General features: G+C 37.6%; 1 protein-coding gene across 1 annotated transcript in view; it reads right to left on the bottom strand.

Annotated features, from left to right (window-relative positions):
- The window catches only part of DNAH8 (dynein axonemal heavy chain 8), a 404,075-nt gene that overhangs the window by 46,645 nt on the left and 342,767 nt on the right, over positions 1 to 14,663 (bottom strand). Inside the window, exons 87-88 of the mRNA XM_027876336.1 lie at positions 9,522 to 9,682; positions 1,293 to 1,449 (exon numbers count right to left, since the gene is read on the bottom strand). Coding sequence (XP_027732137.1) covers positions 1,293 to 1,449; positions 9,522 to 9,682 — 318 coding nt within the window. The remainder of the gene's footprint in view (positions 1 to 1,292; positions 1,450 to 9,521; positions 9,683 to 14,663) is intronic.

The raw sequence follows: 14,663 nt of genomic DNA, 5'->3' as shown, positions 1-14,663 counted from the left end.
CACTTGTCAATCTTTATCTCCTACTCTCTTTTAAATAAAGATTATCCCCAAAAACATAGTGTAGCTTTAAGCTTTAATAACTATTTAACCTTTAATAGCTTAAAAATTCATTAAGACTTTTGGGAGCCCATGTATTGGATATTCCAGACCAACTGGGCTACCCTGTTCCCGGTTCTTATTCTGCCTTCTCCCATCTCTGCCTTTGTTCATATCCCTTATGTTTGAAATTATCCTCTCCATATCTTGTTTCTTGTATGTTGTATGTTGTATCTCCCTTCCTTGAAATCCCAACTCAGATGCTGTCTCTTCCATGTCTTTCCTGACAACAACTTCCTCAAGTGAAAGTGAGTCTTTCCTTTTACATTTCAATACATATACATAGATGTATACATGTATGTATATTTGATTTTTTCTTTATATCACATCCCCCCTCCAGATTGAATCCTCCTTTGTGACTAAGAAAAACAATTATATTCTGTCCCAGGAGGAGGGAGTTCCATGATCAGTTCTTTGGGCCCTTCATTTTCACCCAATTGTTCAGAATTAGATTTCCTTTTGGTGATTATTATATATCTCATTTATTTTTTCTGATTATTTTGCTCTGTATCAATTCATACAGATCTTCCTATTTCTCTTAATTCCTCATAATCATAATTTATTACTGTACAATAATATTCTAATACATTCATCTACCATAGTTCTTTTTTAATCCATTCCACATTCCACAAATACTCCCTTTGTTTCCATTTATTTGCTATCACAAAGATTGCTACTATGAATATTTTGGTATATAGTGAACTTTTATTTCTGTCTTTGGCTTCCTCACGATAAATATCCACTTAGTAAGATCACTGAGTCAGAGGATACAGACAGTTTATTGTATAATTCCCAAAATCCAGTTAGATGATTACATACGGTTAGATAATTCGTAACTCCACCAAAAATATATTAGTATGTCTCCCTTCCCACTTAAATTTCTTATAACACCTTGCTTGGCTCTCCTTTGCTCTTAACACATTCTACTTTTTATCACACTTATTTGTCCACCTGTAATATTCCTTCCTCATTCATTAAGGAAAGGACTGCATGATTTCATTTCTGTATTCCTAGTGCTTTGCACATAATTGGTGCTTAATAAATGTTGGACTGCATTGAACTGAAATGTACTGGCTCCTGTAAACATAAGAAACATACAGACATTTGATACTTGGCCATGCAAGTAACTTAGCAGAAGGGTGGAAGAAGACACATATGCACCAGAGAAACATAGAATTAAAGAAACCACATCTTACCTCATGGGGTATATAATCAGGAGGCAGTTTGCTGAGCATATCTTCAGCTAGTCTGTAAACTATAGCTTCTCGAGTTTCTCCTGCTCCTCCTCCACTTTCTTTTGGTTGAATGTTGGTAATAGTTTCCAGAACATCAGAAGCAGTGTTACTTTGATACCTGACAAGAATATTAAGCCCTTCAGAATATAACAAGGCAGGGGGTGGGAGTGGGGAACATCTGCAGAGATTATTATTATTAAAGATAAAATATGTACCTGGTAGAATCACAAAAATTAAAGAGAAAAAAAAGCATGTAAGGCTTTTTCATAGAATCACAGAGATTAAGGTATCTCCATAGGTCGACTGGAGAGACAATGTAGATAGAGATAGAGAGGTCCTGGACTTGGAATCAAGAGGACCTAGGTTCAAATCCCACCTCTGACACAACCTTTACGTCTTTTTATAACCTGGTCCCATTTTCAGACCACATTACTTCCTTTTACATACACTATAATCTAGCCAAATTAACCTTGCTGTTCCTCACCTAGAGCACTTCTGCTGTTGTTGGCCTGACTTTGCCCTGCCTTCCACTGCCCTAAGGAGTTGTTCTCTCCTCACCTTCAACTCTTGGAATCTCTACTTTCTTTCAAGACTCAGTTTGAGCACCTCTTCCTATATAAAGTCTTTCCTGGACCCCAAGTTGCTTGTCACCATACCTTGTATAAAATACAAGATTACCTTATATTTTTAAAAAATATGCCTATATGTGTGCATGTTGTCTCCTTGAAGACAGGGATCATTTCATTTTGTTTTTTGCATCCCCAGTGTTCTGTACATAGTAGTAGCTTAATTAATGTTTGCTGATTGTCTCTGATGGCATGTCACACAATCTCCATGAACCTCAGTTTCCTCCTGTTAAAATAGGATAACAATGTCACAGGGTTCTTGTGAGGTCCAAATGAGATAACGTATGCAAATTGTTTTGCTAATCTTAAAGTGTTATAAAAATGCCAATTAATATTATCTATCCTATAACTTTGCTTCCTCCAAGAACCAAAACTAAAACTCAGGAAAATAAGAATCTAGCCTATTTTAGAATATTGTCAAAAGAGAGTCTACAAATTCCCACTGTAACCCAAGGAAACTGTGAAAACCTATATTGTCAAGAAGTTCTTTTGTACATTAATTTTGTAATCTTCCTGATCAGTCTTTATAATCCATTTTCCTGTATTCATCAGCCCGTTCCTTTTCTTCCCTCAAATGCATGACTCACAACTCCATCAGACACTTGTAGACCCTTTAGCCTTCTCTCCTGCAGCATTCTGTTCTAACTGGATCCACTGGACTTTCCTCTTGGATTCTTTCACTCTCTTCCTTTCTAATGACCGAATGTTTGCCTTCTTAACACTTTAATTATATTGTTCTCCTCTTAGGCCAAGAAGATTGTGTAGGAACGGGTATATGATTCTTCTTCAGTGCTCTATTTCGATATTCAGAGAATGGATTTGTTTTAGAAGACTCTTTTGACACTGTTCCTTTCAAAGGATCAGCCAGATTTTCTTTAAAAACTTGAAGTCATTTGGAATTTTACTCTAGTCTCTGTGTTTTTTTTTGACATCTACAAAAACACTGTTTGACATTTTAATAGAATTCACATTAGGAAGTCTTTCTGATAATACTCAGTTTTCATGTTCTTAATGTCTTCCTTTAAAACATGTTCCATAACCAGAGCTAAGATAAATGTTTGAAAATGTTCTTTTATTAATGTGAAGGAAATAATTAAGTTAAACGACAAATATAAATTGTTCAACTGTAATTTGACTGCTTTCCATAAACTAAAAATCTGTATTTTCCTGACTATGTTTTTACTTACATCCTTCTATAATTAATTTTTCCTTACACTGTTGTTTGTTCTTTAAGCTCAGATCTGTTTTCATTTCGTGTGGGGAGGTCCTAGTGAGGTAACTCCCTCTACCCATGCAGATCAGCAACTTTTCTCCAAATGAGGGTATTTTGAGTTTAAGTGACTTGCCCAGCGCCATGCAGCCAGTATGTGTCAGAAATGACTTGAACTTAGGTATTGCTGACTCCTCTGTCCACTATACTGATACCTCTTGAATTATTTGTAGAACTATAATATTGCCATGTATGAGCTATACGTTTTAGAAGATAGGGTTAGTGGATGATCTATCAGTTGTATACATTTTTAGAGCAGGAAGGAACCTGAGAGAGTATCTAATCTGACCTTCTCATTTGACAGATGAAGAAACCAAGCTCCAGAGAAGGAAAGCAATATTCACAAAGTTACTACAAAGTGTGCCACAGTTTAAGGCAGAAATGGTACTCAAACCTAGGTTTTCCGATTCCAGGTCCTTTTCTCTTCCCACTACATGATGCTGCCTCCTTATTTATTCACTAGGCAAAGTAACAGTAATATCTTTCTCAAGAGGGTGCTCAATTTAAATTACTGAAGGATGGTAATTTTGCTGCCCTTATATAAGCACAACTCATTCATTTTAATGCAAGTAACATATGAAATTGAATCTATAGACAATATTAACTGGCATATGACCTCCTCTTCCTGGACTGATTTGCTTGTATATATGTAGTAATGCATTATTTATTTATCCAATCTTACTTAGGGATATCCTATCAATCTAGTCATTTGCTGTCGTTCTTGTAGATCACATTTATTTTTACTTCTAGGCCTTTGTTTATGTTGTTCCTCACCAACCTCCAATGATTTAAATCCTGAGCAGCCTTCAGGGCACAGCCCTAAGTAAGACCTTCCTCCCACGAAGTCTTCTTTAAGTGCTTCAGCCTATACCAGGAGTGAGGAACCTGCCACATTGAAGCCATAATGTGGCCTTCTAGGTCCTTAGGTATAGCCTTTTGATTAAATACAAGTTTTACAGAACAAATCTTTTTATTAAAGGGATTTGTTCTGTGAAGTTTGGATTCAGTCAAAGGGCTGCACTTGAGGACCTAGAGGGCCACAGATTCTCCACCCCTGGCCTACACCAATCTCTCCTTTCTCTGAATTTCTAGTCTATTTAAAGTTAACTGTTCTTTATTTCACTTATTTTGTCTTCTCAATCAAGCTTACTCCTTTTTTTTTTTTTGCACTTCCACTGTGTCTAGCATGTTGTGTATATAGCAGGCTCTCAATAATGACTTGGTTGTTTGATTTGTTGGTCTATCTTGTCTCTCTGTTCAGAATGTAAGCCCCCTTACAGAGGGATCATGTACCCTCTTTCACCCTACTATGTAAACGTTCTTCAAATGCAATTGTAATGAAATTGCAAGACTAGATTTCTAAAGCACCAAGGAAACACTCAAGTTATAAAGACTAAAAAGACTGCCACACCCATTCTAGAAATATAAGTGGCAAATCTGGGATCATGCCACTCTGCAGACACAGATTTACAGAGAATAAAGCCTGAGGGAAATAGTTCTATCAGCTGAGGCCTTCTCCTTTGAAGGTAGTCAGCATAGCCTAAAGAAACAAGCACCAGGGACCTACTGGTTCTGCTGGTGTTATTTTGATGATTTTGCTGACAAAAGCTGGTCAAGAATACCTTCCTTGGGGTCCATTCACTTCATTAGGTTTGGTCACAAGAAGGTCAGTGCTATCTCTGGGAAATTATAAATACATGTTGATATTTTTGTGAACCTTTTCAATGGCTTTGTTTTTCAAAAATCTCTTAAATAAACAGAGGCCATGCTGCCTTTCATATGCTGAGAGACAGAGACAGAGAGAGAGCGCAACAGCATACTCACTGGTCTATGTTTGGTTGTGGCTAGTATGGAAGAACTATGAAGGTGATAACGTGTGGGACAGAGACCACTACTCAAATTCAAAACAAAGACTTAGTTACCTTGAAAGCAGAAAGGAGTTTATTGCTTTCTCATGAGAAAGGGTACCGCCCCTGATCGCTCTAATGGCGCTGGCTGGCCAGGGAGGATGCGCACATACAGAAAGCAAGGCTCATTTATACCCTAAGGCAAGTTTCTCCTCCAAAACCCCCTTCCCCTTATCCCATTGGCTGGGCTTCAGGGGGCACAATCTATTCATGGAAATCTTCCCCAGCAACAGAGTACACAAGTTTGCCTGGAGACAAGAAAAGGTGGGAAGTCTTGCAAGGGTTTTAGGTTGGGGGTAGGGCTATTCTATTTTTTCTGCTGTGTGCTTAAAAACAGGGTCTGAAGGGGTTTTGACAAGGTCAGAAGGGAGTGTTTCAACAATACGATTAGAAGGCCATCTGCAACAGGTGCCTCCAATTTCTCGCCTCCCACTCTTCTTACTATCTGGCTTCTGACCTTATCTGGCTCCAAATGACCAGTGACCTCCTAACTGCTGCCCTTTGTGAGAACTATTAACAAAAACTATTAACCCTTTGAGGAGGCTTCACCTCTGAGAGATCATCTCTCACAATAACATTTGTTATTTGGAAGACTATTTTTCTTGGCTATAACAGAGATGCACTAACAGCTCATCCGGATATCCCCAAGTTGTTACACATATCAGAAATGTCATACAGAGCAAATGATAGAAGAGCTAACTACTTCGGAGTATCCCACTATATTTATAACAGCAAATGATCGTTGAAATGACATGTCTGTTGTAGAATGCTGAGGTCTTTTGCACTATGGTCCCCAATTAGTTTTGATCATGGCTTGATTGAATATCTTATTGGTCTGAATACTCCCTCCACCAATGGAGCCTTTAACTCCTGCATGCTTTCTTAACCAAGGGGATTTTTGGTCATATCTTCCCATAAACTATCATACACAGGGTATTTGCACATTGCAGTGGAGGCCTTCCTTTTGCAGCTAGATAGTTGGTTTGTTGAATTAGACTATCAATATATAACCACAGTTACTAATAGAGAAGAGATTCCCTTCGGTGGTGTAGAAAGTAGATGAGCCTTGACCCTGTAGATACAGACCCTGGGAGAGCTCCTATCCAGGGTACTGCAGTTTATACAGCCCCAGTTTAGCAGTAAAGACATAATAACAGGCAAGAAAAGTGCAAGTTAGCTGAAACAGGAAAACTACTTATGAAATGGATAATTAAATCTCTAATAAGTTATTAGCATATCACAATGAGGAAACCAAAGAGCTTTGTTTTGATATATCTTTGTACATGAAACATCAATGAGCATGAATAAAAACTGAATCCTGAATAGAATGTTGGCTGATACTGAAGGTACACATTTAAATGTTTCCTGTGAGGAAATGAATATAAAAGTTGTAATGAGGCAGTTGATGAATTTACAGAATGTGAAAAGACATGCATAAGCACTAATGGGAAAAACAGTGAAAATAAGTAACTGTCTTTGGCATCAAAACAGTTGAATTTGCATAGTACTTAGTACCTTATAAATCTAGATAATAAAACATGAATAAAGTACACATTTTTATGGTTCCTGTCTCCAAGGTACATAAGCACTTGGGAAAGAGTTTACTTATTTTAAAGTATTCATTTAGTTTGAATCTTCTGTTGCACCAAGAATCAAGGTAAGAGCAAGATTTCTTCCTTCTTTTCTTCTTCCTTCCTTCTCCCTATCCCCAAGGAAAACCAGACACAGGTATGCAGAGAACCTACAAATTCTCCACTATGGTCTTAAAAAGCACTAGAAACTCTTAGAATGTTTGGGCACTGGGGGCTGATCAGTAGGCTTGCCTGCCCAAATACGTTTACCAAAACCCTAAGGCTATTTCTACCTCACCAATCACTTCTTTGTCTTCTTTGCTGGCCTCTCTTCATCTCCTGACCTTTAACTACAGATATTCCCCCAAGGTTCTCTTGTTACCCTCTGTTTTTCTTCCCATGTACACTCTTTCAGGAATTGGTCCACTCTCATGGCTTTAACTGCCTTCTTTATGACTTCTAAATCTTGCGCATCCAGTCAAAATCTCCCACTTCTCAAGTCCTTTATTTCCAACTGCCTAGACATCAGGAAGAAGATGTCATGATTTGCAAGTTAATTGGATTTAAGTGAGGCAGGGTTGTGCAAAGTCACCAGCCTCACTCTCTCCTCCCAAGCCATCTGGGTCCAGTGGCAAGATATGATTAGGATGACTGCAGATGGCTCCAGGATGCAGTGGGAGACCTTGGCCTTTTTAAGCTAAGGTCTTTCCAGGTCTCAGTTTGTCTGAGGCAATGTCCATTCAGTGATTAAGGCTAGGTAAAAATGAGGCAAAGAATAGCCTATTTTACCTAGTAAAAAATAAATAAAGTCAATCTGGTTGGGGAAGACCCTCAGGGTTTCTGTTCAAAACAGAAACAATTGCTATTTACACCCACTCTGAGCCATCAGAATCCAAACAATGACTGAGTAAGGCTTAGGCTAGGACCTATTGTTGGCCAATCTAGGAGAGCCAGAGTGATTTGGGTTTAAGGCATGGTCCATAAAAAAGAAATCTAGCCTGTAAACCCCAAGATATCTCACTAGGTTTCAGCAATCAAAATTTATATTCCTTTAGGCAGAGCATCCGAAGGTGAGGTCCCAGCAGTACCTCAAACTTAACACTCCAAACTGGAATCGTTAATTCTCTACTTCCCCTACACAACAACAACCAACCAAAAAACCTCTGGCTTCTTGGCCCAATAGGATTCCTAGAAATAATTTTTTCTTCTATGTCCTAAGGCTTACCATCCAATTGCCATGTGAATATGTAGACATGTGTTATGATTTTCAGTGGTACAGTAGCCAAGCCTACGGAAAGAGATGTGCCAGAACAAGTGTGTGTGGTGGAGAGAACCTTTCTTCTCCTTCTTGAGCTAGTTAGGGAGTGAATAAATACTTCTTCTCAAATGTCTATTGACTGATTATCTGTCTGACTTACTATCCTATAACCAAGTCCTGGTGAACATTTCTTCTCCCTTTCCTTGCCATTTTCACAGCCACTCCCAGTCTAGTTCCTCATTATCTCACACATGGATTACTGTCACTAGCTCCTAAATGGCCTCCTTGTTTCAGTTTTTTTCTTTTTCCTAACCCATTTTTATGTGACCCACCAGATAAATTTTACTAAAACACTATTATAGTCATGTCACTCTCCTCAAAAGCTTATAATAGTCTCCTATTGTTTCAGTAGCCTACTTCTTTGCTGGGCTTTTAAGACTCTCTATAATCTGAATCCATTCTATAATACAATCTTATTTCCCTCTCCAATACTTCCCCAAGCTTCTCCAGCCAATTTCTTTAATATCATCTATGATTCACAGTAATTCATGTCTCTACGCTTTGCTTATGCTATTCTTCAACCCTGGTATGTTTTCCTTTCTTCATGCATTTATGTTCTATATCCATGAGGTTCAAATGAGATAATGGGTATAAAGCACTTTGCAAACCTTAAAATGCTGCATAAATTTCAGTTGTTGTTGTTACTATTCCACAGTAAGATCTCCAGTGTGGTAATGACTTCATTTCCTGAGCCTTCTACTGTACTTCTGAGCTTAAGCAATGTTTATAGAGCAATACAGGAGTATACTGATAAATGTTCCAGAAAAAAGTATACATATATATGTAAACACACACACACACACACATATATATATATACATCCTTTTAAGTTAAATCTGCATTATTAACACTTTCTTAAGTCTAGACAATCAACAAAACCATAAATCAAGACCTGATATGCAGCAATTCAATTTCTGATGTGTAAATACTCACAATGAAAACTTAACAATGGTCTCTCATAAGCTGGTTAGAACTGGCTCCAGCATAATCCTGCCTATATACTCCAGGGTCCAGTTTGAGTCCACTTCTTTCGTGAAAACTTCCCATCCTACTCTAATCTCTCTCTGAAACTCTTATTGTACTCAGTCTGCAAAGGCCAGACACCTTGGGTAATAGGCTGCCCGTTTCCCAGTGTGTGACTGTACCTAAGAAAATAATCCCTGATGCAATGAGTAAAGCAAATACATCCTGGACAGTAGAATCACGGAATCATAAATTTAGAACTAGATAGCTTCTAACTCCTTCATTTCACAGATATGGAAACTGAGACGCAGAGAGGTTAAGTAGTTTGCCTAAAGTCACCTAGGTAGTGAGTCAAACCTAGGTCCTCTCAACTGAAGTCCAGCGTCTTTTCCACAATATCATGATATTCTCTCTCCCCATCTCAGACACCAGAATTCCAAATTATGGCCCTGGTAAAGAGATAAAATAAAAAGTATAGGCTGCAAGGGTGGGCTTATCAATATATCTTGTAAATTCAGAAAGGCTAAGAACTTACGTGATATCAGCATTAGGATGGAGACCAAAAACTTCAGGATTGTCCATTGAAGGGAGTGACTGTATATATTCGAAGTATTGTTCCAAAGTTTTGCAGACCGGGATTTTGTAACCCGTATAAAAACAAAATGTTGGTTCGAACATCTTTTCACTGAACCAAACCTATGTAAGATAAAATTTTAAAATATAAATAAATAAGCATCCAAGTATAAAGGTGGAGAGCAGTTATATCCTTTTTACATTGGTTCTGATTAATATTATTCTCACCATTGAGAGAATAAGTAATGACAAATGAATATTAATTAAACAAGTTCATAAACATAGGTCAAAACAGAAACACAACTGGGTTTTAGCCTCTATTTCATACTAATAACAGTGTTTGAAGTACTTTTCACATAATGACTCTTTAAGTAAATGGCAGAACCACAGCTCAGGTCCAAGACTTCTGACTCCAAGTCCTGTGCTCTTTTCACTGTACCAGGCTGTTTCTGATGTTTTTCCCACACTACACCTTCAAGGAATAAGTGTTTTGCCATGAGGTGAGGGGGAAGCATTTTAAACTTCCTAAAATTCTCTCCTTAATAAGATTGATCAGCTTTGACCTCATTTTATAAGTGGAGTAAAAATGTGGTCAGAGCTCAAGAAAGCAGTTGCCTAAAATGAAGATCATCTGAGGATGTGCGTTGTTCCATCCAACCACCCAAATGGGGCTCCATGTTTAGGAAATTATGTTACTATGAAATCTGCTAGCAGGGATCTGGAAGACATTCCTCCTTTGAAAAGTCCATTTTCTAGTGAAGAGCTTGAAAAGAAGACTTCATATTCCTTTTAAAATAATTTTCAAATCCTTCTGTACAAACAGCAAATGTAGCTAACTGTATTGCTCATGGAAACATAGCTCTAAAGATGGGAGGGACTCTGGAGCTCATCTAATCTAATACCCTCATTTTATAGAAAAGAAAACTGAGGCTCAGAGAAATTCTGTGACTCCGAAGGTCACATAGTAAATATCAGAAGTGGGAATCAAACTAAAGTCCTGTTCCTCAAGTTCAATGCTCTTTCCACTATACTAATTGCCTCTAATTGATACCAATATATATTTTTTCACATTCCTGTGCCCATCCTCCCTCTTCCCTTCTCTGTTATTGTAGAGGGCAACACCATCCTTCCAGTCCTAAGAATCATCCTGGATTCCTCACTGTCTCTCACTCAACATTACCAAGTTGTGGTAAAGACCTGTCAATTTCACCTTTGCAACATCTCTCTAATACACCCCCTTCTCTCCTTTGACATTTCCACCACTCTGGTGGAGGCCCCCATCACCTCATACCTGGACTACTGCAATAGCCTCCTATGTGGATCTGCCTTCATCAAGTCTCTCCCCACTTCAATCCATCAGCTACTGAAGTGATTTTTCTAAAACACATATCTGATCATATCACAAACACTGCCCCCTTTTATTCAATAAACTCCAGTGACTCCCTATCGCCTCAAAGATCAAATATAAAATGCTCCAATTTGGCATTGAAAATCCTTCTTAACCTAGACCTCTCCTACCTTTCCAGTCTTCTTACTTTGCCTCTTTTATATTACCAGTGCTTAGCACAGTGCCTGGCACATAGTAGATGTTTAATAAATGTATGATTGATTGAAATAGAGTAAAAGAATAGAAACAGAGTAAAAGAGCAAATATGTAGTTTGCACGAATGGGCTTCTCTTAAAAATCACAAGTAGACTTACTTTTATGAAGTTACAAAATCAGTATCACAGGATCAAGGAGTTTCTTTCTGTAGAAGGAACCTCAGAGATCTGCTAGTCCACTACCAAAAATCCCCTTTTCAACACCCCTTTCTGGTGGTCATTGAATCTTCGCTTGACATTCTCTTATGACTGCCCATTTCACTTGTGGCAAGCTCTAGCTGTTACACAGTTTTTGCTCACCTCACACCTAGATATGTCTCTCTGCAACTCCCACCTACTGCTTCAAGCTCTGTTAATTGTCATCCTTCTTCCATAGGATAGCTCTCCAAATACATAAAAATGTATGGAGCTGTATAATAAGTGTTACAAAGATGTGCAAACCCTTTGACCCTGTAGTTCTTCTACCAGATCTATACTCCAAGGAGGTTATTCACAGGAAATAAGAGATCAATCTGTACCAAAAAGTTCCCAGAAGCACTATTTGTGATAGTTAAAAAAGAAATAAAGGAAAAAAAAAAACAAGGTGTCTACCAACTGTGGAATGAACAAATTATAATATATAAATGTAATGGAATATTGTTATGCCATAAGAAATTATGAATATGAAGAATTAAAAGAAATATAAAGTGATCCAGAACAAAGAAAAAAGAGCCAAAAAACCAATCTATATGTTAATTAATATAGCTAAAGAAAACAATAACTGCAACAAATTCTGATTACAAGCAAAATAAAGAGAGTCAAAAAGGATTGAGAAAAAAGGACCTCAGGACTATTGTATTAAATCAATATATATATGTACGTATGTGTATACACACACACACACACACACACACACACACACATATATCTTCGGGGTGGAGTTAACATTAGTGAATAGAGTGACAGTTATAGACACATGCATGATGACTAAAAATGTCTTGATTTTTGACAGTTGGTTTCAGGTTCCATATTTATCCTCCTGATTTTTTTCTAGTGCTTTTGTTCATATATTTCAATACTTGTACTTGTCAATGGACATTAAAATAAGATTTGCTAAAATGACTTGAAGGCTGTTATCTGGTCCCTTGGCGTAAGTACCCACTAAGTCAGGTTTCTGACAAGAGTTTTAGGATATAACAGAAAAATTTTCTTGGTGATGTGGGGAGTAACGAAGAAAAAGAGGGAGCAAAGATACCAGTAGAATTGATGATTTTAAGTACTAAATTGGAGAAAAGTTGGAAGACAAGGCAGGTGATTTGTGAGACAAGAAGGCAGCAGCTATTAACAATAGGTCTGATGATGGCACCAGCCTCTCTCCAAGTTTGCTGGTTGCCTATGAGCAGCATAAGAAACTAGAAAGTCTCTGAGTTTTGGGGTTGGTGTTAGACTGTAAATGTAGAGCTGAGTGCTTTGGAAGGAGGAAGATCAACATAGACAGGAGAGGCCTCTTTGTGGCAGAGGACGGCTCTGAGGAGTTTGGTTACATGTATGGTTTTCCTTGTGTGTGTGCTACTATACTGTGCATATCCTGGAAGAAATATGCACTGGGTTGCTAGATATCTTAGTCACATAATATACTGGAAGGATGGACACAGTGATGCAGTTACAGGTGCAGTGACAAGTGTCCTTTACAGCAACTTCTCATCCCTTGCCTATTGTCTCCAACATGCATATGTATAGATCAAGATCTATTTGCAATGGATTAAGGTAGAAACCTCACAAAGGTGTACCCAGAGAAAGTCTGATTCTTGTCAGTAATATTATCCCAGTGACCCTCCATATATTGTTTTCTTTCTTTTTGCTCCCCCTCTTTTCAGTGTTTATTCTGAAATACCCTAAGCTTTTGCTTTACTTTGACCCTATAACTCAGCACCTTATTGGAGAATTTTTAATTTTTCCTGTTTTTGTATCTCCTCCATCACCTGGCTCAGTGCCTTTCATATATGGAAGATATTCTGGACAGTATGCAATTGTTGATAGATTAACGACAGGTAACTTTTGCTTGTAATCCAAGAACTAAGGAATAAAAAGATCAGTAGGTCCCTATCCTCACTTTGCTATAAAACAGATGTTCCCTAAAAGGTTTTGATTAATCAGTTGCCCTACTGGGAGCAGGATTTCAACTAACTGAAATACAACTGATAGGAACTGTCAGTTAACCCTAACTGCTTTTCTGCACTTACATTTTGGAGGCAAAGGTAAATCACAAAGAGACAAAATGATATCAAAGACAGTTTAAAAATACTTATTAAAAACCCTAACTTTATAAGCACTGTCATTAATATAGTACTTTAGAATTTACAAGGCACTTTCCCCATGAGGTGCAATTATTATTATCCTAATTTTACATATGAGGAAATTCAGGGTCAGAGAGGTAATACCCATGCATTGGTATTGGTACCATTTGTATTGGTACCCAGGTAATACCCATAGTCACAAGGTGAGTAAGTGACAGAGTCCACAGTCACATGACTCATGGATTCTGGCAATGTCTGGTTTAAAAGGTAGAACAGCTGTTTCCCAGTGATTCTGGTATGATGCAGCTTCCTGAGATTTCATGTACTTATTTAAGAAGCATGGTACCCTTGAAGATGGTGCTAGAAGTGCAGTAGGAGAACCTATTTTCTGGCTGTGTGTAAGAAGATTCATGAAAAAGTAAAGTGTGAGTGAGTGTGTGTGTGTGTGTGTGTGTGTGAGAGAGAGACAGAGACAGAGACAGAGACAGAGAGAATGGATAAGATTGGAGAGTGATATGAGAAAGATTGAGTAGATATCAGGGTAAATCCAAGAAAAAACTAGAAATGTGTTCTAGTGCCTCCCACCCTCCATCCTATGAAGAAGTAGTGAAGGGCAATGATGAGATTTATTAATCAGATTTCATCTTGTACATTTATCCAAATAGGCATTTTCTGGGCTTCCCTTGGGCTGTTTTGGGAAAGGTGGGGCTGTGCCCCCACAGGACTTAGAGCATGGGGTGTTAGTGACAGCATTGTAGCTGAATGTGAAAGGTTACTAAGTATAGTTATAAGTAGTAGAGCAGAAATTTGAACCCAGGTCTTGTGGCTGTAAGTCCCATGGTCTTTATTTTATATCCCTTTTTGAGCAGTTGGCAAATATATGTACCTTATTTTATTTTTTTATATTGAAAATTGATATAATTTGTTTTGCTACAACAGGTTCCTCCCACCAAACACCCAAATGCTTCCACTCCCCAATACAAAGTATATTCCCTGAAAAGTTTGATTAATAGATGGTACTAACATTGACCAATTTATTTGACTAAACTTGTTGCTTCTCAATATTAATTACATTCACATTGTTACAATGGTTATATATCTTTCTCTCTCTATATATACATATATATATCCAAATATATATATATTTGGATAAATACACATATATATCCAAATATATATATATTTGGATAAATACACATATATATCCAAATATATATATATTTGGA

The sequence above is a fragment of the Vombatus ursinus genome, unplaced genomic scaffold (genome assembly GCF_900497805.2).
Source record: "Vombatus ursinus unplaced genomic scaffold, bare-nosed wombat genome assembly UNPS02014811.1, whole genome shotgun sequence".
NCBI classification, from domain to species: Eukaryota; Metazoa; Chordata; class Mammalia; order Diprotodontia; family Vombatidae; genus Vombatus; species Vombatus ursinus.
This window is presented reverse-complemented; position numbering and strand designations above follow the sequence as displayed.